Below are 26,249 nucleotides of genomic sequence, written 5' to 3' on the forward strand. Positions count from 1 at the left end.
ACGGCATGCGCGTTATCAGCATGACATATATCATTCCCGACAGGAAAGTAGCGGGCGCGGCGTTTTAAATAAACGAAAGCAAGGCAGATGACGATTATTGTTGTGTGACAGAAGGTCTCTTCGATTTGGCTTGCACTGGCTGCACTAGTTCTGAAAAGTGCCGCAGTGGTGCCGAGCGGGTGCAGCACCGGCAGCGCCGGTTCAGCAAGTGCAGCTGGAGCCGCACTAGCGCACGACTGCAAAACGAAGACGGAAGTGCAGGCCTAGCAGAGGCATAGCTTTGTTTACGTGTTTTACGTGCACGTTGTGTATCGCTGGCACCGCTTGCGACGTAAAATGGCCCTCTTTGAAATTGCCATGGAGCTATTGGACTCGGAAAGCGACGACGACTGCGACTACAGTGACATCCACGTTGACTCCGACGACGAGTTCGACGATGTGTGTGTTTCGGTAGCCTGTGCGTTGGTACGAAGAGATGCAAATCGTGTGCCGGGGTACGAGAACGTGATAACCAGGTATCATGAGCATGAGTTTAAAAGATTGTTCAGGCTCTCTAGAGAAACATTTGACTGGCTAAGTGGTCAATTCAGAGCTTCGACCTTCTATCCAAACGCGCTTCAAGGGCGTCAAAAAATATCCGCTGAAAAGACATGCCTAATTGCTCTTGTGTATGTCGGCTCGCAAATGTCGATGTACGCCATAGGAGACAAGTTTGACGTGGCAGAGTCGTCAGTGCATGCATGCGTGACGCGGTTCGTCCACTTTTTGCACTCACTTAGCGGTGATGTTATATGCTGGCCCAGCAGTGCAGAAATGAGTCGCATCAAGGCAGGTTTCCTCGCCAAGAGTGGAGGCAAAGGCCCACGGAATGCCATCGGCTGCATCGACGGTTCGCACATCCAGATCCTGACTCCAAGCGAATCGACGCAGTCATATTTCAATCGCAAGAAGTGGCCATCTATTATTTTACAAGGGATTTGCGATGATAGGAATCGCTTTCTGAATGTTTTCATTGGGTTCCCTGGATCTGTCCACGATGCCCGCGTTTTGAAGGAGAGCCCATTCTTCGCACGTGCGCCATTGGAATGTGGTGAAAACTACATTCTGGGGGATAGTGCGTATCCTCTGATGCCTTGGCTGATGACTCCATTCAGGGACAATGAAGCCTCATTTCCGTCTTGGAAAAAACACTTTAATAAGCGACACAGCCAGCAGAGGGTGTCCATCGAGAACACCTTCGGCATGCTTAAACAGCGTTTCAGGAGGTTGTACCTTGTGGATGCCAAAACTGTTGTGCAGTCCTGCTATATAGTCATGGCAGCGTGTGTGCTCCACAACCTGTGCAACAGCGAGAGGGACTTCTTCCAGGAGCTGACAGCTTTACCACAAGAGGAAGATGTGGGTAATGACGACAGTGAAGGGGATTTTGACTGCAGCCTGCCAGGCTACAGTCAGTCCCTGCGAGAGTTCATTGCAAAGGAGCAGTGCTAGGAACATGTCGCATCTCTGTGAATGCCATGCCAATGTGGAAAAGTGTTTTGTAAAATGATTTGTCTCATATATGAGGAATGTTTTCATTTGAAATAAATTGAACATGCAGTGGTAGTGCAAGACAACTTTATTCTTCCTGTTGCGACCCTTGTTGCTTTGCAATCAAATCTAGCAGGCGATCAAATCTCTCCATGCGGTCTGCATGCCGCTTTGCCCGCTCTTCCTCCCACTTTTTTCTTTCTTTTTGTTCCTCAGCTCTCGCTTCGGCTTGCTTCTCTCTTGCTTGCCCCATTTTTTCCAGCACCTCCAAAAGGGGAGTAAGCTGTGACTTCCTGTGGCGTTTCCTTTTAGAGGCCGGGCTGTCCTCAACTGTTGCAGACAGTCTGTCCTCGACTGGCACAGGCAAAAGCTCGGCGGATGCTTCTGTGGTGCTTGTCCTGTAGAAAATATACACACAGATGCCACACCAATTCCAGGTTTTCCACAAAAACTGTCGTTCGCTTACCCTGAGCATCCGCTGGGGAGGATTGCCTTTCCGGGCTCCAAAAGCAATCTTGGGTTGATACTGTGTTCCTTTTCAAGTATCTCTGACAGTTCCCTGTGTAATGCGTGATGCACAAATGAAAAACCCCATTGAATACCATAGTAAATGAGCACACTTACTCTTCATATTCGCAGGTCACGCGGTGGTGACCAGATGAACTGTTCTCCTTCTTGCTCCTCTTATATGCTCGGTCAAGTGACTTCCACTTATTTTCAATCTGTGTGCTGGTCATATTGCACATAAATTCCTTATTGATCAGCTCGGTGAGTCTCACCCACAGAAGCTTTCTTGTGCTAAAATGAAAGCATAGCAAGTTAAATACAAAACACACTGCTACATGTGACTGAAATTTTGCGGTACCTTTAGTACTTAAGTGTGGCGCTTTCTGGTACTCTGAAATCATATTTGCATACTGGCTGCCACACATTTCAAACACTCTTGAGATGAGAATTGATGTACTAAGCTTAAACAAATCCTGCAAAGTATGCATGAAAACATTCCATTGACATTGTTGGAAGTATAAATTTGAGAAACGACAGTACACTTCATTGTTGCTCATAATATTGGTGGCAACATCAAATGAAACGTAAAAGGCAACGTACCGGAGTTCTCTGCTCTTTCCAACCAAGTTCTTCATCTCCGTGTACTTGGAGATGAAGAACTTGGTTTTGCGAGTACTCCATATCTCCGATGTTTCTTCAGCGGACGCGGATGCCGTTGGAAAGGCGCCTGGCCCCACTCCATCGAAGCCGTCACTGGCGCAGGCCGGTGTCGGTGGTCGTGTTACAGGAGGAATATTTTCAGCCTGTGAATCTTGGGCCACGAACCGGAGTGTTACGCGCTGCCCGTCTGCGAAGACATAACATAATATTTGGAATGTGCACACAGCACAGCACGATATCTCAGAAATGCTAAATGGATCTAAATCAATGCCGCAATTAGACGGGGACCTATGCGTTGATCGTGGCCAACCGCTACACGTGGCCACGAGTACGAATAAAGCACAAACTGCCCGCTAACCATGCTTTCATCGAAAACATGCAGCACCACTTGCCTGATGCCTCGTATATATATCCATTTGCGTTTACGTCCTCCAGTGGTGAGCCGTCGGGTTTGTAGACAAGCCTAACTTCTTTCTGGACGCCGTGGACGAAAACATGCATCGTCGTCTGCTCTTGGCTGGGCGGCAAGTACGCCATGCTGCACTTTTCTCTGCACTTGCTCTGGAGCGCGTGCAAGCCGGCCGAGAACTCGTGCAGCACTTGGCCAGCACCTTGACAAAACGAGGAGAAAAGTGTAGAGGGCGCGCGCTGCACCAGAAAAACGAGGATGGCGGTGCTGCACCCACTGAACTAGTGCAGCCGGTGCTGCCAAATCGAAGAGACCAAGATATACAACCGAAAGGGTGCAAACCTGTTTTTACACTCTTAGAAAAATTTACACCTTTTGGGGCGTATCTTGACCCCCAACGATAATCGCCATATGTCTTGCCCACGTCTCCTTTCTTTAACGCTGCGAGCCCGGTACAACCCAGTCACGAACGGCATGCGCGTTATCAGTGTGATGTAGCATTCTCGACAGGAAAGTAGCGAGCGCCGATTTTTCAAGAAAGGAAACGCAAGCAAGGCAGATGACGATTATCGTTGTGGGACAAATATACACCACAAAGGGTGCAACCGTTTTAAGAGTGTAGAGTGTGCACTCTTAGAAAAATTTACACCCTTTGGGGCTTATCTTGTCCCACAATGACAATCGTCACCTGTGTTGCCCGCATTTCGTTTCTTGAAAACGCTGCGCTCGTAACTTTCCTGTCGGGAATGCTATGTCATGCTGATAACGCGCATGCCGTTCTTTACTGGAAAGTAGCGGGCTCGCCGCGTTAAAGAAAGGACATGCGGACAAGACAGATGACGATTATCGTTGTGTGGCAAACATACACTCCAAAGGGTGTAAACTTTCTTAGAGTGTACACTCTTAAAACGGTTGCGCCCTTTGGGATGTATATATTTGTCCCACAACGGTAATCGTCATCTGCCCTGCGGGCAAGACAGATGACGATTATCGTTGTGTGGCAAATATACACTCCAAAGGGCGTAACCTTTTCTTAGAGTGTGTACGCATTTCCTTTCTTGAAAACGCTGCGCTCGTTACTTTCCTGTCGGGAATGCTGTCATGCTGATAACGCGCATACCGTTCGTTACTGGAAACTACAGGGCTCGCCGCGTTAAAGAAAGGAAATGTGGACAAGAGAGGTGACGATTAGTGTTGTGGGACAAGATACGCCCCAAAGGGTGTAATTTTTTCTAAGAGTGTAAGAATCGTTTACTCCCTTTAGCATGTATATTTGCCACACAACAATAATCGTCATCTGCCTTGCTTGCGTTTCCTTTCTTGAAACTCGGCGCTCGCTACTTTCCTGTCGAGAATGCTGCGTCACACTGATAACGCGCATGCCGTTCGTGACTGGGAAGTACCGGGCTCGCAGCGTTAAAGAAAGGAAACGCGGGCAAGACAGATGACGATTATTGTTATGGGACAAGATACGCCCCAAAGGGTGTAAATTTTTCTAAGAGTGTTAAACAAATTTACACCCTTTGGGGCTTATCTTGTCCCACAACAATAATCATCAGTCTTGCCCGCGTTTCCTTTCTTTAACGCTGCGAGCCCGGTACTTCCCAGTCAAGAACGGCATGCGCACTATCAGTGTGACGCAGCTTCTCGACAGGAAAGTAGCGAGAGCCGAGTTTTCAAGAAAGTAAATGCAAGCAAGGCGGATGACGATTATTGTTGTGGGACAAATATACACCCCAAAGGGTGCAACCGTTTTAAGAGTGAAGAGTGCAGGCAAAGTTACACACCCTTTGGGGTGTATCTCTGCCACACAACGATAATCGTCATCTGCCTTCTTGCATTTCCTTTCTTGAAAACGCCGCGCCCGCTACTTTCCTGTCGGGAATGCTATGTCATGCTGATAACGCGCATGGCGTTCGTTACTGGAAAGTACTGGGCTCGCCGCGTTAAAGAAAGTAAATGCGGACAAGACAGATGACGCTTATTGTTGTGTGGCAAGATACGACCCAAAGGGCGTAATTTTGCTTTAGTTGTGCGGCAAAAGGGTGTAATTTTGCTTAAGAGCGTATGGCGGCGTGCTTTCGCGAGGAATGTAAACAAGAGGGGAGAACTGGCCTGACACGATGGCGGAGCAACGCCAACTTCCGGTTTCACTTTAGCTTCGCAAAGAGTGACGTCAGAGGCCTTCCTCGTTTCTTTTTTTTTTTTTTTTTTACGTTTGCGCAAGGTGGTTTGCGCGCAGACGTTGGGCGATCCCTCAAATGAACATCTGCTCTCAGTTTATTCCTTCCCCCATGTTCCCAATACTATCAATAAGACCAATACAATCATAGAGAAAGAAATCGATACGAATCCACAGCCACCAACGCGCCCACGCGTCCACTATCAAGAGACGCATTGATCACGAAAGTAGTGGGACGATCCAAAGAACCAAAGTACAAAGAATACGGATAGCCCTGAATCAAAAGCACGCGACCGCTTGTTTGTTCACTTCTGTACATCAAATTCGTGTTTCGCAAGGTCACATATTTCAGACTGGGAAAGACTCCTCAGAGCCATTGTTATCACTCGTTTCTCCTCTAAAGCATACCACTACTTCCGTAGTGACCCGCTACGTGCTGGCGAGTGTACTAGTGCTGGCTGCATTTTCAGTGGTCTGCTTATGTTGGAGCACCTTATCACTTATGCTGCTTGTGCTACATTCGTGGATTTAGCATTACCCCTGCGGCGTGCAGGTTGTTTTGGGAGAACTGTCACGGTACCACCGTTGCATTACACATACCCTGCTGATGCCCTTTTTGCAGGAGTGGGCGGCTGCTGAGGTGAGCGAAAACGTTAGTCGCTCTACGACACATTTGTCTCAGGTAAACTGCAGTATGCCGAATAATCGCATCTTGTGGCCGGATGCTGTTGACTGCTGAACGGTCGCGGTGCCATGTGCATAGTGATCTTGCTCATGGGATGACTGTAACATTTGGTAAGGTGAAGTTGATACAAAACAGGCAGGTATTCTGTTATCAAATGTAGTTTTCGGTAACGTGTAACACGACGTCCTCTAAGGGCATTATGTGAAGCATCATCGCAACAAATTGTAAGAGCAAACGGGAAGGCAAATTATGAAGTGAATAAATTAAGCTTTCAAAGTACATCCCTCTTGGTGAATATGCGATCGTAATTTTTTCTATTGACCAGCTGTCGTGCAACTTATAGCTGCTAAATGAAGAACTTATAGGAAAATTGCTTGAGTGTTTTAGTTGCGAGACATAACAATTTCGATGTTCTTTTTTTTTATGTGAATGTCGGGCCGCTTTTTGATTAAACTCAGCCATATTTTTTTCCCTCCTATGTAAGTTGAGCGGCAAAACTTCCAACTGCTACAATACACATGGCAAAAAAAAAAAAAAAAGTCAGTGCACGGCAATGGCTTAGCTGTTTCCTTTTTGTTTATACTTGTGCAAAAACCAAGAGGTACCATAGCCCAATCTTTTCAGCAGAAAGTTCCAGCTATCAAAAAGTGAGGTTTGAATTAGCAATCATTGAGCACTGATTAGGTGTTCCCTCTCATATTAACTTGTCCCCATTACAATACATTAATAACAATACAATACATTAATATATAATGAGACTAAACAGTCGAAAGTTGGCGTTCCCCTTGTTCCCTTCTGTCCTTGTTTACGCCAAGCGATCATATATATATATATATATATATATATATATATATATGGTCTACTCAACACCGACTAGCCCAGCAACATGTACTTTTGGATCCCATTACACTGCCTTTGAAGAATGCATCGTGGAACAGGTGTAGTTTAATGGATGTAGTAATGGCAAACGAAAGCCAACTTATGATATTATTGGTAGTAGCCGGCACTTGAATAAAGAAAAGTTTGTTAGTATACTCTTTTACCATCTTTTAATGGTTCTGTTGAGTTCCTTGGTTACAAAAAAATGAACAGCTCACGTGTTCACCCCTACATTGCTGATGGAAAACAATGGCATGTGCATTTATTGGAGCTGCGCTGCATGGACAGGAGCCTCCTTCGTGCTCGGAGTTTTCATTGAGACACATTTCTCTTTGATATCGCAAGCAGTAATGTTTACTGCCGATCACTGATGCCAAAAAATTATAGTAAAGGTTACCATACTGGTTTCAGCCATGTGTATCTGGTTCTTCATGAGCATGTGCATTATGTATTGGCAGGTTTGCTCTTCAAGCATAGCCAGCCTGCACATTGCATCGAGAGCTTCATGCAGATGCCATTTACACTTATGAAAAAGTTGATTGCACTTTGTACTTAAAACATAATTTGTCATTTATACATGCACTCATATCTCTGTTATAATTCCAACCTGCTCACTCTCTTGCACCTCTTTGTTGCAGACTAGGTACTAGTCTTAATTGTGCTTGTGTGCTAGCTGAAGCTTGCTTGCTACCTGCCCACAACCCTGTCATATCACCATAATCATCAGCAATGTCTACTTCAGGATGAAGCGATCTCCAATAAATATGTTCTTGCTTCAGTTAACTCCATACTATGCTTGCAGGTTTTGTAATCTCACGAGTCCATCTAATCCGCTGCAACTTTACCCACAACCTTCGCATGCGAAGATTGTGGAATTGTTCCCCATTTGCGGCAAGTTGTTTTCTCATCCACTTTCATTTTTTGTTAATTTATCATTTCTTTATTTCATTTATTAAGCACAAGTAATTTCCCCTATGTTCCCCTAGACTGCTCAATGTGCAGTCTTTAGCTTCCTTTCAACTTCCTTTGTAGTCCATCAAATTCCTGCCCATCAGGCGTGAACTATCACAACTTTCATTTTTAGTGATATCAGCAAACTGCCATTCTTGACCAGGGAGTTCTTGTCAAATGCATTGCAATGCAAATGCTTTATGTATGCACAGTTGAGGTTGGAGTAGTCAGCTACAATTCGAAAACTGCAGTATCAGTAGAATGAGGTATCTGTATCTGGTAATATATTATTGTTTCTATTGTTAATAGTTATGTTGCTTGCATTTGTCATGTTGATCTGTTTGTGGCTGACATTTTGAACATATTTACCTAGAAGAGGCCCCAGCCATCTTTTCAGCATTGGGCAGAACATAATTTTTAAGATCTGGAACACATTCTTTGGTATCTGATGTGCAGGGACCATGAAGATAAACGACAAAAATCTGGTGAGCTTTGCGCTAAGCTCAAGCCCAGTCGACCGGGAAGGCTGGCTGCTCAAGCGTGGGGAAGTCAACCGTGCTTACCAGAGACGCTGGTTCCTTCTCAAGGGAAACCTACTGTTCTACTTTGAGAAGAAGACTGACCGGGAACCATTGGGCGTGGTCATTCTTGAAGGCTGCACTGTTGAACTGGCTGAGAATGAGGAGATGTTTGCTTTCAAGGTAGGCATTCCCTGCACTTGTCTGAACCCTGCTTGTTGCGGAAAGAATAGACGAAAAAAAGCACAAAAAGGGAAGAAAGGTGTGGGCAGCTGTTAGTATAAACATAATGTCTGCGCAACACTTCAAGAGAGAAAAAAGAACATTTCACCATCCAGTGCATTAACGTACAAGGAGGGCACTATATATTCAATACGATTAAATACCAAATTGAATGGTGTCCTATGTGATTCGGTCTTGAAATAGAATTGTCACTATTCGTAAATATAAATATTTTTCTAATAGTTTCGAATATTTCGGAATGTCAACTGTATGCAGTTAAACGTAATTGGAGCAAAAGTGCAATAAATATTATCCCTGCATAAACATCAGAACTAGCGTAGTGGAACATGCTACATTGATCAGGGAGCCAGACTTTACTGACCGTACAGTAATAATTTGCACTCTCCACAGAGTTACTCTGTGTGTTTGTGTGGGAGGTGGGGGGGCTTTTAGTAAACAATGCTTCATAATGTGCAATGTAATGATGTAAACTTGCAAAGGTTAGGAATGCTGGAATGCGGACATTGTTAAATGTTAGTTGTTATAATGGCTGTTCATTATTCAAAAACTATTCGAAAAGCATTTCATATTTGATTCGATTCTGGCACTATTCGATTTATGTTCGATTATGTCTCAAAATATACTATTCACACACTTATACAAAGACAATGTATTCACCTGCTGCTATGGTGTAGGGGTTATGGTACTCTGCAGTTAAGCACAAGGTCAATGGTTCAATTTTTGGCCATGGCAGCCGCATTCCTATGGAGGCAGAATGTAAAAATGCTTATTTACCACACTTTGGTTGCATGTTAAAGAAACCCAGGGGCAGCATACTCAAGCAGTCGCTTTCTGGGATGTGATCACTTTCACAAGGTTTCATGTGGCTCAATATTGGACACAGAAATATACGATTGACATGTCTGGTGCCAAGTCACCCAAATCTCTCAGAAGTGATCATATCCCCAAAAGTGACTGCTCGAGTATGCCGTCCCAGGTAATAAACATTAATCCGTCTACTACGTTGTTCCTCATATCCCACTGTGCAGCTACGCTGTGTTAAATGCATGGTTGCATGACGGCTGAAGCTAAGATTCCTGACTTTTTTTATTTACGTAAGCAATTGGACAAGTGTTATAACTTTTCCTTAAAGCTCGATGTCGCGGGATCAAATTTTGGCCATGGCGGCCGTATTTCGGTAAGGACGATGTGCAAAAACGTCCGTGTACCACGTATTGGGTGCACGATAAAGAACTGCAGGTGGTCAAAATTAATCCAGTGTCACCCACCGCTGCATGCTTCATAATCAGATGATGGTTTTGGCTTTAATTTAATTAACTTTTTCTTCACTATCAATATTTAAGATCTCATTTTTAGCAGATGTATAGCCACGTGCAAAATGCCTACAGTTTCATTCCACTTGGCGTTTTAGCCAGTGCAGTCAACACTTTAAGCCAAGTGTTTTAAGGAAAGGTATTCAAGGAAATTATTGGTTTGGATTTGCATTAAAGTCCTGTTGGAATCTGTAACATCGAGAAAATTTCGTGAAAGCATGCACAGTCATCCGTTAGCCTTCTGGTCAGCTCACTTGGTAGTGCAACGTCCTCTGAAAGGCAGTTGTGCCTAGGATTACCAACTGTCCCAAATTTAGCAGTACAGTCCTCACTTTCGAGTAAAAGTCCTGACTCAACCCTGTTGATATGGCCAAATGTCCCGACTCTTACTTTTTTTCTTAGGTTATCTATAAACAATTTCCTTTGTACCATGCCTGACGATCTGGTTCTTCTCTTTAGTTGAATTGTCATGAATATACAGGCGATATCATTTTTGTCATGGTTCTAGTTCTGCTGTAGGCCCTGACTGTTCATGGCATCTCTATCTGTATTGGTAGCTGTGTTAGCCTATATGAAATTCCTGCGGAAACCATCTCCACATGACTGTCGACGATTATGTGATTATCTGTGATTATCTGCAATGTGGCAACACACCTTATACCTACTGCCAAAACACGTCAAGCTTAAGGCGTGCACTGCAACCGTGCTACTCTCTCATGCTTCCCTCTGGATACGCTGCACCATCTAGTGGCGCCGGTGTGAAGTTCACTTGTGGTGCATGTATGAATAGCATACAAGGTGTTTCGCGTAATTTGAACCAGGCATTTAAAGAAAGTGGTTAACCGTAGCTGAATGAAACCAACAGAATATGGTTTGCCGTCATGTGGCACTCCTTAGAGTGTTTCTTATATTCTGTTTGATTAGTTAACTGAAATGAATTGTGCAAAATTTTTAATATTCACTTTAGAGCCAAGTGCATTTCGTTGCGTTGTAGAGGTGATTCAAAAACAACCGATGCAATTTTTTGTGGCAACATACATGCCGCGTGGGGATTTTTTCGGCGTTTAAAGAAAGCCAGCGAAATATGAAATAAAACCATGTGACTGCGCTCGTGTGCATCGTATTGCAGCGCTCTCAACCTTCCTTTGTGTGAAAAATCTGTGCGTGTGGACCATGGCGAAGTAAGCGGCCGCGGCTCTGGGCATCGGCTTCACAGTGCATCAGCATCTTTGGCGGTAGTACATAGAAAGGAAGCACCGTCATCCCTGATACTCTAAAGAGGGCCACGTGACGGCAAACCATATGTCGATTTCATTCAGCTGCGGTTAACCACTTCCCGAAAATCCTTGATTCAAGTTACATGAAACACCCTGTTTATTAAGACAACATTGTCTGAAAACATGTGTCATGGGTTTGATTCTTTTTAACACCCAAGAAATTTTAAACGATTCCTTTTCTCTTTCTCTCTCTCTCTCTCATTGAAGACTGGCACATACCCCGTGGCAAATACGCAGTGACACAAGTTGACGGGAAAGAGGTTCAGTGAAAGGCAGCACACACCCATTGTCACATCCCCACTGATTCAAGTTAGTCCGACAGTTGGTTTCAAATACTGTTCTCTCAGCACAGCAGCCTGATTCTCTATTCATTAGACCATTAATACCCAGTGATTCGAGTTGGCATAAAGAGGTTAGCTGAGGACAAATATATAGGCATACTGCAAACTGGGTGAAGTTCCCAAAGAATGCTAATCGCATTAAAATGCTTGCTTCCACATACAGACTGGTGGCCCCTGGCAGTGGCCAGCCCCGCTGTTCCGACTTTGTCCACTAGAGAGTTGGCAGCCTTAGTTGTATCAGGTTTGATACCCGGAGCAGGGCGAATTTTTCTTCGACTGTGAGGCATTCTTTTTGAGAAACTCAAATGGATTCTCTTTGTAGGTCTATGCTACCTTTACGTGCTCTTTTCCCTTCCATTGATTAAATATTTGGAAGAGGGCAATTACTTTTAAAATATCCTTGAATAGTTCTCATCGATTTAAGTATCACTATGGAGCTCCATCTTCATTTGCAGCACTATGTTTAGGATTGACAGTGAAGCTGTAGTGGTCTTCTCTGCAGGTTTGAAAGATAGAGTGGCAGATGTGTTCATGGCAGTAAAAGCTGTTGTTTCTTCCCTGGGTGGCAGGTTGTGTTTCATGGCTCCGGAAACCGGATGTACATGCTGTCAGCCGACACACAGGAGTCAATGGAGGCTTGGATGAAAGCGTTGGCATGTGCGTCTTACGATTACATGAAGCTCATGGTTGCTGAACTGCAGCGTCAACTCAGCCAAGTAGCAGAGGCTGAGCGCCTTGCCAAATGTGGCAACACTGTGCCCCTGCTCATTGGAGGACAGCTGCCTGGAAACCGCTCTGACAGCTGCCTGTGTGTGCGAGATACTCCATCAGGCCGGGCAGCACGTTTCAACCCTTTTGACCGCTGGAAGGAGGACGGGTGTAGTGGCAATGACAGCAGTGAAGCGGCCAAGCGAGGCAGCGGTGTCCCAACTAGCACCCCAGTGTCGTCACGGTCATCAACAAAGTACACGTTTGCCGAGCTTCATAGACGGCACGGAATGCGATTTCGGAAACTCATAGAGGAGCGGAAGCGAAAAGAGGAGAAAGAGCGTGGCTTAGATCTGCTCATCGATCTCTGAGAGCTGTTTTATCCTATAAAGAACCCCAATTTCTCTTTTTTATCAACTGGAGACATTTGCAGACCATCTGGGCCAGATATTAGTGCTGCTTATTGCATGATTTAATTAGTCTTCGTATGACCAAAGGCCCTTTGCTTTTTGTACGGTCTGCTTGTTCCACTGTCTGGAGGAAGTTGCAGTTTCCGGAGAGTATGCAAGTCATCTGGAAAGCAGCAAATTTTTTAATGTCATTGCGAGGCTATACATTCTATATGTAGCACAGTGTAAGGAGACCCAGCTCACATTGAGTGCAACTAGCTTAACTTAGGCTAGTCGGTTTGTGATGTTGACATAAATTCTTGTCTTCTGTATTGCTGAAAGGTTCTATGCTATCAGTTCATATGGGCCTGGCTGCATGTGTAATGAAATATGGTGGCTATATTCATTGCTGAAGCTAGGGACGGTCACGGTAGCAACTCCAGTGAAATTTTGCAGCAGCCCGTACATGCCTTCTTGCACTTTTTCTCGCACACAACTATTTTGGCATGTGAGTTTGCTCACGCAAAGTGATGGCATACAAGAATGACCCCAAGATGATGATATATCTTAATATAGGTTGGTGATGCAGGGCTAGCACAATGGCCTAGCAGCATCTTCTGCTGTACTGATGCCCGAGTGACTTTTCTGTGCTGTAGCGGCTGTGCTGTTCTTCTCCCTCCCCCTTTTCCCCCCGAAGTTGTGTTCATGAAAAGCTAGGAGCCTTCGCACTTAAAGTTGCTCTTAAAGTCATGAAAAACGTCTGGAATATTTGCAGTCAGTTGTGTTGCGCTTGTGTTACATGTATGTCATCATGCCTTCTTAGCATGCATGAGCTATTCATCTTAGGTGCTAGGCTTAACTTCTAGCATTCAATGCTGTATGAGCGGTTATATATATATATATATATATATATATATATTTTTTTTTTTTTTTTTTTTTTTTTTTTTTTTTTTGCAGTGGGGCATGGAGAATTTCACTAGAGGGAAAATTTTGTGGGCAGCCCTCTAAACCTGTAGGTAGCAAAACGATATCATATTGTAGCGCAGAAAGCCGGGAAAGCAAGATTCTGTCTGTCACTGAGAATCTTTCTTTTCCAGTTTTGTGCTCTACAATATCATGTCGTTCTGCAAACACCAAATCGCCCATGAAAAAGTTATTGTCCTGTAGGAGCAGGTATGTGCAATCAGGCATGGAAATTTGTGTGCAAAAATACAAGTCTTCTGTTTGTTTTTTGTAGTGGAACTGTGTAAACTGATGACATTGCTCTGCGCCACTTATGTTGTTGCACTGCTTCTAAATAGCGCCATAAGTAACAAATGGTGACAAGTCACCAGCTAAACAGAAAGGTGACACCTAAAACAAGGTCTCTGCTTTTGCATACAGAAGTAAAAGAAGACTAACAGGCAAGCAGGCACTGACCATTGTGGTTTACTTCATAGTAGCTTGAATAACAAAGTTTTTTTCACATGTAATCTAATGCCAGTTACACATAATATGCCTATTTTCTTGGTACACACCCTACTGCTCACTGCATCACCTGTAGCAAGTTACTGGATATCAGTTATTACTCAAAGTCGATTGTTGCCAACACTTTTACCATAAACATCAGTTATTAGCTGGACATGTTCATTCCATCGTGCTTTTGTTCATGCACAGCACAGTTTGTTTTCTTCCCAAGACCACAAGAGAGTTCAGGCGTCACAGGAAAGTGAGACAGTTACGATACCCATTGCCTTTCCTTTCCCTCCAGCCACAACATCCCCCACCCGCCTTTGTCCTTTTCTGTAAATACAATAAATAGTACAACTAACGTAAAAAAGAGACATATCAGAGCAAGTTTGCCTGGAATTGTATCAACATTCGTGTGTTTTTATACTGCTGCCACTTTGCACAAGTATGCAAATAACACCATTGAACATTGTTATAACAAAGTCGCATCCAACACAAGAATACCTTTGTGATATTTGATATCCGTTTATTGATTAATTAATTACGTAGCATATCTGCAACATTCATTTGAAGTTAAGCAACTCAATCAATTATCTGACGAGATCATCTAATGTGTCATACAATAGTGTTGGTTTAGGCAGTGCCTGCAACTTTAGTGCATGTGCATTGCAACACTCTCTCCACTGGTATTCACGTCGTCCTGCAAGGTGATAAGTTGCGGGCCTGTGGATCAAATGTGATGAGTAAAGCCAAACCCGGTAAAGGCCACTTTCTGGAGGGCTCACTAAGCGGGCACGTTTTGATTATCTGCTTGCAAATGAGAAATGATATTGCAGGTTTTCTGCTGCATGCTTCTTCAGGTTGTGGGGGAGCCTCTTGATTTTAAGGAGTTCTTCATTTGGCGCTAGAGTCCTCTCAAAGTTTTCCAGTAGTACTCGAGGATCGTTATCTTCATAATAATCATCATAATTAGCCTATATTTATGTCCACTGCAGGACTAATACCTCTACCAGCGATCTCCAACTACCCCTGTCCTTTGATACCTGATCCCAACTTGCACTTGCAAATTTCCTAATTTCATCAGCCCACCTAATTTTCTGCCATCCTAGGCTGCACTTCCCTTCCCTTGACATCCATTCTGTAACTCTAATGGTCCACCTGTTATCTCCCCTACACATTACATGGCCTGCACAGCTCCATTCTCTCCCTTTAAAGTCAACTAGAATATTGGTTATCCCTATTTGCTCTCTGATTCACACCGCTCTGTTCCCACCTCTTAACATTATGCCTAAAATGTTTTCGTTCCAGTGCTCTTTGCACTGTCCTTAACTCATTCTCGAGCGTTCTTGTTAACCTCTAAGTTTCCACCTCATATGTTAATACCGGTAGAATGTATTAATTGTACACTTTTAAATGACAGTGGCAACCTCCAAATAATGATTTGGTAATGCCTGCTGTATGAACTGCAGCCCATTTTTATTCTTTTGCAAATTTCCTTCTCGTGATCAGGGTCCCTGTGATCGTCATAATGTGAGAGTCGAAATGCATCGAGAATTGAGGGCTCATGACTGCTGTCACAGTGATTAAGTTAAGTGAATGCGAAAGTCAATGGAGTCGGGGTTTTTTTATAATGACAGCAAACAGCAGGCCTACTAAAGGACATGTTTACTGCTAAAAGGACAGCCACAGGCGAGAACAATAATTACGGCACAGACGGTAACATCCAACTAGTTTATTCTATGCACAAATGCGGGAATATATAGACGAGGTGACTGACATAGAATGCTCATATCGCCTTATTTGCACCAAAAAGGTGATTTAGGAATCATACTGGGTAGTGGAGGTCAAGCTGCATCATCGAAACTTCATTATGGTGTACATTTCTGAATTTACATTTTTCAACAACTGGTTGTCCCAGTAGCCATTGATTGTTGTACCTTTCACACACCATGTCATTACAATGTTGCATTCTGCACATGTTATCTTGTTGGCATTATTGTTCCGGTTTCTGGATCATCTTTCTAGTAGTAAGCATATCCTTTAATAGCACCAACTAGGTCAAAAATAAGTTTTTCTATGTGTCCCTTTTCAATTTCTTGCAATGTGCATGTAACAATGCGAGAAGTGTGCCATGATAAACTGTTGTGTGTGCAGTATATTGAAGCATTCTTTATTTTAGTAGTTCATATAGTTTTGAAAGCTTTACTGAACCAGATGCTTCTACAGAATACAGCTCTGGTTTTCCTGATGCTTGGGATGTCATAAAGCACCTTGCATTCAAATAATGCTGGCTTCATTTAGTACAAGGAACAAACAACAAAGAGCTGGAATGATACACCACACCACCTACCCATTGTATTGTTTTGTGATTCTTGCATGCAGACATTGCAATCAACCACTTATCCCACAAATCTTGTCTTTACTGCCCTGCAAGTTGCTAACCGTAATATTTCTAACAAAAATGATGCAAGATGATTAATTACAGTGAAATTACGAACAAGCATACACCCAATTTTGTTAATCAAAAGAAAAAAATGGGGCACGTGCTCATTTAATAGCATGGCCTAGATGCAGATAGAGAAATCAACATGATTGACTCTGTCTAGTTCTAAGACTTTGCATCACAACCAGCTGGCATACGCTAAAACTTGTTGCTGTCTACCCGGGGCTAAAATGCACAAAAATAAAGCTATGCTCCTAGCATGAAAAGAACTTCCAAATGTTATTAAAAAGACTTGGCAATTGCCAACAGCTTGCAAGTCTTTTAATCACAAGGGCCATTGAGTGAGCCTTGGATGTCTGAACAAAATGTTAAATCCCTGCACTCGCAGGAAAGGGCAAAGTAGCCCTGTGGTGTGCTGGAAACTTCATGTGTTACTACTCCATTCAAATGGCAGGCAAGCACTTTATCATTTTGTAGTTTTCATAACTTGCCAAAGTAGGTTGTGGGTGCATGTTAGGAAATGCAAGGCCAGTAGTGGGTACCATTAAATAATGGGTGCTTGCTCAGCACTTTCTCAGTCTGCGGTGCTGTGTTTGCACTATACTTCCTGTTGAAGTTGTGAGATCTTTACTGCCGCTATAGCACATTGAACAAAAGATGTAGAGGTGTGGTCGCATGAAAGAACCTAATGTGGATAGTAAAAGAGTGTTTGTTGGCATACATTTTACCACTAAGACATTTATTACTGTTTATAACTGAATATTGGCAGAACAGCAGGTAGAAGGGGCTTGTTGCTCTTCCATATATTTAAGTAATTGACGTTACGCAGGTTAATGGAAAACGAGACGAATTGTGGAAGGAACAAGATGGCTGACAGTGTTCTAACAGTACAGAGCACAAAGTTGAAAAGGAACATATACGACAGAACTGGTGCTGAGCAAAACTGGAAACGAAGTGCACACCTTGTTTCATCTTTTAAGAGTGACTTGTTGGGCTAGTTGGTGTATGTTTATGCTAGGAGAACGCCAGCAAACTTGAAAAAGGGAAAGAATCAAGAGGCAGGCATAAACAAAACCATCTTCCTGTCGCCTTCCTGTCATCCAGCCACCTTCCTGTTGCTTTGTCTGTCTGCCTCTTGATTTTTTCCTTTTTTTTTTAAGTTGGCTGGCATGCTCTTAGTATAACCATGTTTCACGTCCCGTTTTCCAGTAGCCTATGTAGCGCAACTTACTTGGATCAGGCACACAACTATTGAGCTGCTGTTTTAAATGCAAGCAACTTTTGTTGAATCACTTTGTACTATTAAAAAATTATGAAGTGCCACCCATTTGACAGAATGATTCCAACTGGGAACTGCTTCAATGTGAACTGTCATACCCAGTGAACATTCAGCATCCGGTTGCTTGTTAGTGTGACGTCAATGCGAGGCCTGCAATATAATTGCTCACAGTCCAATTATCTGCTCAGAAAATAAGAGCACACAAGATTTCCTTTGTATTTTCAGCTGCTTTGTAGATATAGGTGCAATATTTTGAAAACACAATCATTACCATATGATTTACACATTGGGCTTGTTCGTTTGCAATTCCCAAACCTTGTAAAAGTTCCTTAGAAGGTATGGTCGACTAACTCGCTGCAAATCGGCTTACAGTTTCAACAAACTGGTCTTGCTGGCAGTCCCGTCACATTGAATCACCAAATGTTGCAATAAAACACACTTGCAGACATTGTGGCCTAGTTTTCCAGCATGGTTGTCCCGAGGGATTGCATTCACTGCAGAATAACAACCCAAATTATCACATTAATTGTGCAACAAGTTTTGGCATCACATGAATGTGCACCAAAGCACAACATAAGGTATTGCAGGCCTTGTGCAGCCCACTTCCCAACAAATGCAGCTAGTTTCGGCAGCTACCATGCGACATCACTGCTTTTCTTTTGCACTTTGTGTCGTCAATACAAGGAAATGAGCTTGCAGTAGTTTCCAGTCTTCCCCTCGTACGGTGCAACACTAATACTTGGTTAACTGAGGACATATGTGCAATAAAAAAAGTTGTCACAGTAAAGCACAGCGCTAAGGAATGCTGTGCTCCTGCAAAAGCTGAAGTGGCTCAAGCTGGGCAGAAGGGAAGCACATTGCAAGGCCTTGCTATTGGCTATGCATTGGTGCCCAGCATAAAGAACATTTACAATAAGCTGAATGAAGGAGTGAAAGACTGAAATACATAGCTCCATTTTATGTAAGCACAAGGTGCAAATACCTGCATTTCAAGATGAACATCTGACAACAAAATTTCACTCTGCTTAATTTAACGAAATATAATTTCTCACTTCTGTACAAATTAGGGACACATTTCCACAAATGACAATTTTATAATAAGCAGTATCTTGAACAAACTCTTGTGCTTTTATTTTTCCATAAAACTTCCTATTGCCAACTAGCTCCTCGCATGGATATACCCTTGAGTCACTATTTATAATGCACTGTCAATATCTGAAAATTGCTTAATTTTATTCCCAAGTGTGGCAGGCTCTACCTAGAGGAAGTCAACATGGTAGGGTGATTCTTTGTGAATCTTCTAGCAAGTCCTTGTAATTGCAGAGTAATTAAATATTGATGGTGTGCACACAGTCACGTTTCCACAAGAATAGGATCACTGGCTCAAGCAGATGAGAAGCACATGCAGGCCCCCATTACGATGAAGGAATAACTATTCCTTCACCATTACTGGCAGAATGCGGCATGTCGAACATTCCGTCAGACATGGTAGTGCCTTCGGTGAAGTGGCCAAGTTGGACTTTGCAGCCTAAATTGAGATGGCGTCACATAGGGCATTCAATTTGCCTGCATTTCAATGTCCATGGTTTTTCCTTGCCACTACTGGACAGTATTGGCAAAACAAGTGTGCAAAAATGTACACCATGACTGAAGGGGCTATGCTAAAGTAGACATGACAGTGAAAAAGAAATATGGTCTTTTGGAAATACAATTGCATGTACTTACTTTCCTCACAAAAGTTTATTCCTGCAGAAGCAGACAACCAAATGACAAAAGGTAGAGCTATCAGTGCATAGAGATAACGTAAGTTGATCGAGCTCATTGAAACTGATGCCAACATTCATTACACCACACACAGCAACATGAAAAAAGTGTTAGTGATCAACTAGCACTTTCTCAATTACCTTGCAATATGCTCGAGCCTGAAAAGGATGCTTTTGATCCACCTACACGTAGCATGAAGTTGCGAAGCAAAACCATGTAGTTTTTTTTATAAAGTATCACAGCTGAAGAAAAATTTCATAGGGTCCAGGGATCGAACCTGGCAGCAGCGCCTTCCTAGCACAATCGCTCTACTAGCCGAGCTAACCAAGGTGCTACAGAAAGTGCAAATTATTCGACAGATAGACAGTGCTGAGGTGTCATATCCAGTATCTACAGTACAGCCTTTCCATAGGCACTATAACAATTGGTGTTACAGTGATGAGATTTCCTAATATAAACAAATTAAGGGGAAACAAGTTGGGGCAACTTCAACCTGTTATTTTGCTTTCTGCTTTCAAGAATTTACTAGGTGTCTGCATGATTTTTACTCACATGCATAATTTGTGGCTAGCTTCATATTTCGCAAAAAGATAGCAGCAGTAGAAAATCACTGTCTCATTATTAGTTGTTAGGTGTTTTCCATGAGTGCACACAGTGCCATGAGACCAAACTCCCACAGAGCATGTGGTTACTGCAAGATATCAAGATGTCACTGGTGAATGCATCAATACTCAAATAGGAAAATGAAACGACATTGTCAAATTATCTTGTTTATGTGTGGACAAGGGCATGACAGGGTATGAAGGGAAAGCTTGAGATTGTGTGGCTGCATGTCAAAGGCCACACACAAGTTGTCAACAGTTACAAGGTCCATACACATGCTGTCAGATTGTTTAGTAGCACAGCACTACATTGGAAGTCTGGTTCTCTTATCACCAATAGGTAATTTTCATGCGACGTGACGGAGGCAGCTCTCACCAGACTAGTACCAATACATGGCAGCTACGATGACGTCAGTGCACCATATTATCACGTGCACACTGTCTTGCTTTTTAACAGAGACTGTTATCGCTTTGTTATCTCTGTTTTTAACAGACTAATGTTATCGCTTTGACATTCGACATAAGAAATGCCTATCATGCCGTCATGTTTTTTGCTTACGTCGCTTCTCGACCTGGTATAACCCAAAGATGGCATCTGCAATGACGTCTGTGCAAACAGTCTATAATTGCAGATTTCCCGTCGCCATCAGCCATGTCAGAGTTGATACACTGATTCTTGTCAGATTACCAAACTCAAAATAGTACTCAAAAGAGGCCACCAAGGAAGGCCAAGAGCTGATGTGCCATGGCATAGACGAGGTTGTGCCTTGAGCAAGACGACTGTGGTGTCTGACAGCAGATGACGCCCTCCCCCAACCTAACTTGACCTTTCTCTCTGGACAAAATCAGCTGAGCAATACAATGTTTAATGACCAACCTTTGATCTAGATTTCCGTGTGGATCTTAAGGGCAAAATTGCAGATATTGCACTATACTCACAGACAGCTTTCTGCGGCAATAAAGGGAAAGCTACGAAGGCAAAGACCACACAAGAGTGCTCGCGCAAGAGCATTCTTGTTTGTTTAAGCTGGGAAAGAGAAAACAAACTCCTTATTTACAAAAAGCAAGACAAAATACACCACCGAGTGTTAGATCTGGCTTGTTTTGTAACTCTTCCCAGTCTTTTGCAAAAGTGAAACTGTTGCACATGGAAGTTACTGATTCAGCATGTGTTCCAAGAAACCACAAGCCCTAGCACAGCCTGTCTGACTACCTGCTGCGGTAACACATACAGAGGCTCTGCCCCAGTAGCTTTCTCTTCATTTCCACAGAAAGTTATCCTCGAGTATGGACATTATTTACTCCTACACCACTGGCACTGCAATAGCATAAACACTGAATGAAAGGTGGCATTTACAAAAGAACTAGATGTAGAGCCTAGATATTCGTGAAAAGAACTAGTATCCCCCTCCCTATCTTTCCTTGTCTTTTCTTTCTTCTGGGACTTTGAGCTTGTATTTTTGAACATTTTATTCAGTAAGAGCATTGACAAAAAACAAATAACTACCATGAGTGAATATTCCAATGCAAAGGGTGGTTTACATGAAAAATATTTAAAGAAAGCACACACAACTTGTTAGAGCACATGTTACTTGGCCTGTATGGCTTAGACTTGATAGCAGGTTAACTGTTCTAGAAATTCAAGTTTAAAGTTTAAAGTGATTACTGATCAGCCAGAATGTTCGTATATCACTTGCTCAACTACAGACGTCTTGAGTTTAATCAAGTGCTGAAAGCCTGTTACTGTAGAGCATAACATAAATGCCCCAGTAACAGTATGCCCCAGCATATACATAAATGCCCCAGTAAAGGAAATGGAACCAAATTCCTTCTTCTTCAAATTCAAACTTACTTGCACAGTTATGTTTTCTTAACAATGAAAAGCACACCCACATATATTACAGCAAAGCCCCACATGTGTACACACTGTCTTTTCCATCAAGGAATATGTCAGGACACACAGACTAACTACACTTACTTTTAGTCATGCTAACAAGTTCACAATTGCAGAATAAAAACAGTTCATACAAATGAGTGCCAGCTTCTTTCTTTTTTTAACAGTCATTAAAAAAAAAAAACTAGCTGTGCCTGTGGACATTCTATGCGAAAACCGGCACAGGTACACAGTAGTGACTGGATTTTGCCATTTGTCACTTATGTCAGTTGGGCTATACTGGTCTCACTTTGAGCGAATGTCACTTCGACTTCAAGCACATGATTAAAATATTGTGTTCTGTAGACATTTACTGAAGTAGAAGCGTATAAACAAAGCTCCCACAATCAAAAGCTTCCTTTCTTTTAATGTCGAGCATTATACTGCAAATTATTTATGCATTAACAGTACAGCTACAGTACAGTTGAAGATTCTCTTACTTCAAAAAAATCGCTTCAGCAGATGCACAACAGAAGAGCTTGACACACTGGGTTGTTGCTCAAGCACAGTACCAGCTGTGGCACACAGTACCAGCTGTGGCAGAAAAAAATCATAAGCTAGGTTATGCGCACATTCACAAATTTAATGTAAACAAATTCCTGTAGAACCTATCTCACGATGAACGCCAACGTTAATGCGATTTGCACTGAAGAACATAGCAACACACCATATTTCCAACACCGAAACATGTTGTGTATGAGGCATGTATGCAGCGGGCTCTTCTCTCGTGCTTCTCACTGGACATGCTGCGCCATCTAGCAGTTGCATCATGAAGTCTGCATCTGAATATATATTCAGCAAGATTGTCTGAATATGTGGCAGGGGCTCAATTCCACCCAGCACCACAAATTTTCAAGGACTTTTTTGTCACTAATGAGCGTCACACACCCAGTGACCCAAGTTGGTGCCAAAGAGGTTCATTTAAGAGCTGCACATACGTATAGCACACACCCAGTTACCCAAGTCAGTCCGATGGTTTATTTCGAACCGGATTCCCTCAGAACAGCAACTTCATGCTCTGCCCATTAGACCACGGACTACGCAGTGATCCAAGCTGGTGGGAAATTGTTTAGATACACTGATAGATAGCTAACAGAAAGTGCATGAAGAATGCTAATTACATCAAACGAGCATTAAATTCTGGCTATTTATCTCCTTTCCATGAATGCTAAGGACACGGTGATGCTACAATGTCCATTACAATGTTTTATTTAAAAAAGGAAGCATGAAGATCACTGTCGACAGAAGAGTATCGTGGTCGAAATACATTGCGAACAGAAGACTAGTAGCATGCACTACTCCAGCACAATTGAGAAACCACACAGGTCCAATGGGAACAACAGAAATGCTGCCGAACATTTGTGCCTAATCTGAATGATCAACAGTGTAATTCATTGTTGTGACCAGACCAATGTCATGCCAACAGTGATGATGTGCAGAAGAAGAAAGCCATAAGAAATGCAGATGCGAAGCACAAACAGCAACACACTGTAAAATAAATGAAGCAGCATGGAGGTATTCATAGTGGAGTAAACAATTTGTTCACATATGCTTGAAGCACTGAAAAATGTCCGTAAGGCGAATGGTTGGGATGATATTTGAGACCTTCTGCCACTGAAGTAGCAGAACACGAACACCGTCCACATTTACGTATGTATTCAGTGGGTCACATCCACCAAATACAACGGTTGGCCTTTGGCGACTGAAACCGGGGCCCCACATCCTCCTTGCATTAACTGATGGAACTTCAATAGTCAGATAGGATGGTCTGACAGATGGCACCCAGTCTTTAAGACTTAGTTGGATGGATTTCTGAAGAAGATGATCAGAGGCTTTAAAATGGTTTGGCGACCACGATGACACAGCTTCAGCTGATTGAGCAAAGCTGTCCTGTTTGGGGAAACTGTTCCCTTTCTCATCTGTTTGAGTGTCATCACTGCCACCAACGTCTCCGACATTCAGACTGATAGCGCTATCATTCTTTAGTTCCTTAGATTTCATGAGCCTCTTCTTTTTGCCGACCGTGGCAGACGCTGCACCACTACTGTCCAGAATGCCCTCAACGCTGCTGCCAGCCTTGTCTTTGGCCTTTTTTGGCTTGGAGACCCCGCACGACTCCTCACAACCTTCATGTGTGCTGTGATCGACATATGTGCTGCTCAGTGGACGTTCTTCATGAACAGCTTTTCTCTTAGCCTTGTTTACCAAGTTTTGCACCCTTTTACTGTCTGTGGGCTTGTCTCTTTTGGTGCTAGTCTGCTCAGAACTTTGCAGACCTGGCCTGTCATTGTCACTTTGCACCGCTACTTTATCTTCTGGGAATTCTTCCAATAGGTTCTTTTTTGATTTCTTCTTACTAGGAGGCTCTGCAGACTGTACATCACCTTTCCTTGTTTGACTATGCTCTGTTATTTTCTTTGCCAGTTTGACACTGTCCTTCCTTTTCACTAGTGGGCTGTCGCTTTCACTCTCCGAAGTAACCTTGCTTGCAAGTTTGGGATTGCGCTTTCTTTTTGCAAGGGAGCTATTACCTTCATTATTTGAAGCAAGCCTGTTTGCAAGTTTGAGACTGCGCTTTACTTTCACAAGAGGGCTGTCACCTTCACTGTCTGAAGTAAGCCTGTTGGTTTTCACTGTAGCCTTGGTACCACTACCATCAGCACTTAACATTCTGCACCTCCTTTTTGCAAGGGGAACATCAACTTCACTGTCTGATGTAATGCAACTTTGTTTTGATTCTTGCTTTGTTGAAGGTGGTGTATCAACAGAAGACACATCAGAAGCTTCACTGCCATGGCGACGCTTGCGACTGGGACTGCTGGTGACACTTTCTGTCAACTTTAGACTGGCCGTTCTCTGGCGGGCAGTCCTGCGGGGTGACATTACAGCCTCATCTGGTGCCTTTATCTCACTTGTGATAACCTCGTTTGAACCAACATCTGCGTCCGTCAAATCCGGGACAGCCTTGGTTGTTTCTTTGTCATTGCATTCATTCACAGACTTTTCTGCTGTGTCAGTTTCAAGTGTGTTTAGGTATTCCGATGCTTTCTGGCATTTTAAAGGCTGATCGCTATTGCCGTTGGCTGCATTTTCTACTTTGCTGGCATCCTCTGAGTCAATTTCACTTGCGCGTGACACTACAATGTTCTCACCTTCTGCAGAGACGGAAACGCTCGTCGCCACAGCCGGTGGCTTGGATTCTCCACGCGTGGAAGCCGGCGTGCTGTCCCGTTCGCCGCTGTCTACAATGCTGGATGACGAAGCCTTCGAATCAGTAGTCGGATCGCACCGGTCGTCAGGATCAAGGGATTGTTGTCCGTGCAACATGACGTCGAAAGGTGCTTCAGACAACGGTGCGTCTTTCTTGGCCGTGGCGTTGAGTTCCGATATGATATCTTCAATCGTTTCCGCGCGGCCGTAGCCATTACCTTCGACGCCGGTTTCCAGCCTCATGTCCTGATGCTTAGTGGCCGTTTGTAGCGTGCCGTTGACCGTGCTGACCTTCGTTGGTGACTCCATTGCTCGCAAAACTGTTGGTTAACTTGAAGACTTGCAGTCGAAAGACGACAGCGGACGCGCAACCCACCAGCCGACTTGTAGATCGAACGCTTGCGGCAACACTAGGAAACGTCTGAAATGACTTCGCTGGATTACCTGGAAGTCAGGCGGAATGTCTGCACGAAATGAATGCAATAATTTTAGGTCAGAATCGCAATAAAGAACCAGCTGCAGTTCAACGAACAGTAGTGCCTTCAGTCGCGCGTAAACATGTCTTCACCGTCATGGACGCGGCTGCCCTAGGCCCTACTCCCGTCAACACGATTAAAGCGTTACACTCGTACTTCGCACCCACTGCGCGTGATTCTCACTACAAGCTATTGGGTGTAAACAGCATAAAGGCCTACAGGCTTCGGGGACAGAAATTAGCGTACAATGACAATGGCTCAACAAAGCCGCTCGACCAGCAGTACTGCAAAACGCCACTCTCTACGCCAACCCCAATACTAACTTCTGCGCAGACGCGCAGCGTGGCGCGCCGATCGACAAAGTCTACAAGCAATGCAGCTACAGTTCCTACCATTAGGTGTTATCTGGCCATTCTCTAGAAGAGTTGTCGCAGTTCCTTTTTTTTGTGTGTGTGTGTGTGTGACCTTCTTTTTGCGATTTTCTTATTACTATTTTTAACT

General features: G+C 43.5%; 3 protein-coding genes and 1 long non-coding RNA gene across 7 annotated transcripts; 2 read left to right on the forward strand and 2 right to left on the reverse strand.

Moving 5' to 3' along the window:
* The first annotated feature begins 142 nt into the window (after positions 1-142).
* LOC126519965 (uncharacterized) lies at positions 143-1,605 on the forward strand. The gene has a single exon (XM_050169211.2). It carries the CDS (start codon positions 337-339, stop codon positions 1,489-1,491), a length of 1,155 nt encoding a protein of 384 aa, XP_050025168.1. The 5' UTR covers positions 143-336; the 3' UTR covers positions 1,492-1,605.
* Positions 1,601-3,400, reverse strand: LOC126519981 (uncharacterized). Of its 2 annotated transcripts, XM_050169212.3 has the most exons (5): positions 3,090-3,400; positions 2,638-2,884; positions 2,155-2,328; positions 1,997-2,089; positions 1,601-1,928 (listed from the first exon to the last, which is right to left on the reverse strand). In XM_050169212.3, exons 1-5 carry the CDS (start codon positions 3,232-3,234, stop codon positions 1,619-1,621), a joined length of 969 nt encoding a protein of 322 aa, XP_050025169.2. In that variant the 5' UTR covers positions 3,235-3,400; the 3' UTR covers positions 1,601-1,618. The 2 variants fall into 2 exon arrangements, with proteins under 2 accessions (XP_050025169.2, XP_054933780.1); XM_055077805.2 differs by having other exon boundaries at positions 2,155-2,884.
* A 1,577-nt stretch (positions 3,401-4,977) lies between these two features.
* On the forward strand, positions 4,978-12,616 carry LOC126519949 (sesquipedalian-1-like). 3 transcript variants are annotated; one of them, XM_055065554.2, is made up of 4 exons: positions 4,978-5,928; positions 7,655-7,743; positions 8,260-8,504; positions 12,065-12,616. In XM_055065554.2, exons 3-4 carry the CDS (start codon positions 8,265-8,267, stop codon positions 12,572-12,574), a joined length of 750 nt encoding a protein of 249 aa, XP_054921529.1. In that variant the 5' UTR covers positions 4,978-5,928; positions 7,655-7,743; positions 8,260-8,264; the 3' UTR covers positions 12,575-12,616. The 3 variants fall into 3 exon arrangements, with proteins under 3 accessions (XP_054921529.1, XP_050025167.1, XP_054921530.1); XM_055065555.2 differs by lacking the exon at positions 4,978-5,928 and adding an exon at positions 6,849-6,998; XM_050169210.3 differs by lacking the exon at positions 7,655-7,743.
* Positions 8,449-12,058, reverse strand: LOC129382136 (uncharacterized). Its single transcript, XR_008610216.1, has 3 exons — positions 11,438-12,058; positions 9,222-9,305; positions 8,449-8,532 (listed from the first exon to the last, which is right to left on the reverse strand). It is a non-coding gene; the product is annotated as an uncharacterized lncRNA (long non-coding RNA).
* Positions 12,617-26,249: the final 13,633 nt, after the last annotated feature.

Source organism: Dermacentor andersoni, chromosome 3 (assembly GCF_023375885.2).
Source record: "Dermacentor andersoni chromosome 3, qqDerAnde1_hic_scaffold, whole genome shotgun sequence".
Taxonomy (NCBI): Eukaryota; Metazoa; Arthropoda; class Arachnida; order Ixodida; family Ixodidae; genus Dermacentor; species Dermacentor andersoni.

What these genes read in the sequence shown, in the direction of transcription:
- LOC126519949 (XM_055065554.2), top strand. Translation starts at nt 8,265, where the DNA reads ATGAAGATAAACGACAAAAATCTGGTGAGCTTTGCGCTAAGCTCAAGC. An exon ending in AGGAGATGTTTGCTTTCAAG is followed by an intron (nt 8,505 to 12,064) that starts GTAGGCATTCCC and finishes CCTGGGTGGCAG; the next exon opens with GTTGTGTTTCATGGCTCCGG.
- LOC126519981 (XM_055077805.2), bottom strand. Translation starts at nt 3,234, where the DNA reads ATGGCGTACTTGCCGCCCAGCCAAGAGCAGACGACGATGCATGTTTTC. An exon ending in ATATATATACGAGGCATCAG is followed by an intron (nt 2,885 to 3,089) that starts GCAAGTGGTGCT and finishes ATGTCTTCGCAG; the next exon opens with ACGGGCAGCGCGTAACACTC. An exon ending in CTCCCCAGCGGATGCTCAGG is followed by an intron (nt 1,929 to 1,996) that starts GTAAGCGAACGA and finishes TATTTTCTACAG; the next exon opens with GACAAGCACCACAGAAGCAT.
- LOC126519965 (XM_050169211.2), top strand. Translation starts at nt 337, where the DNA reads ATGGCCCTCTTTGAAATTGCCATGGAGCTATTGGACTCGGAAAGCGAC.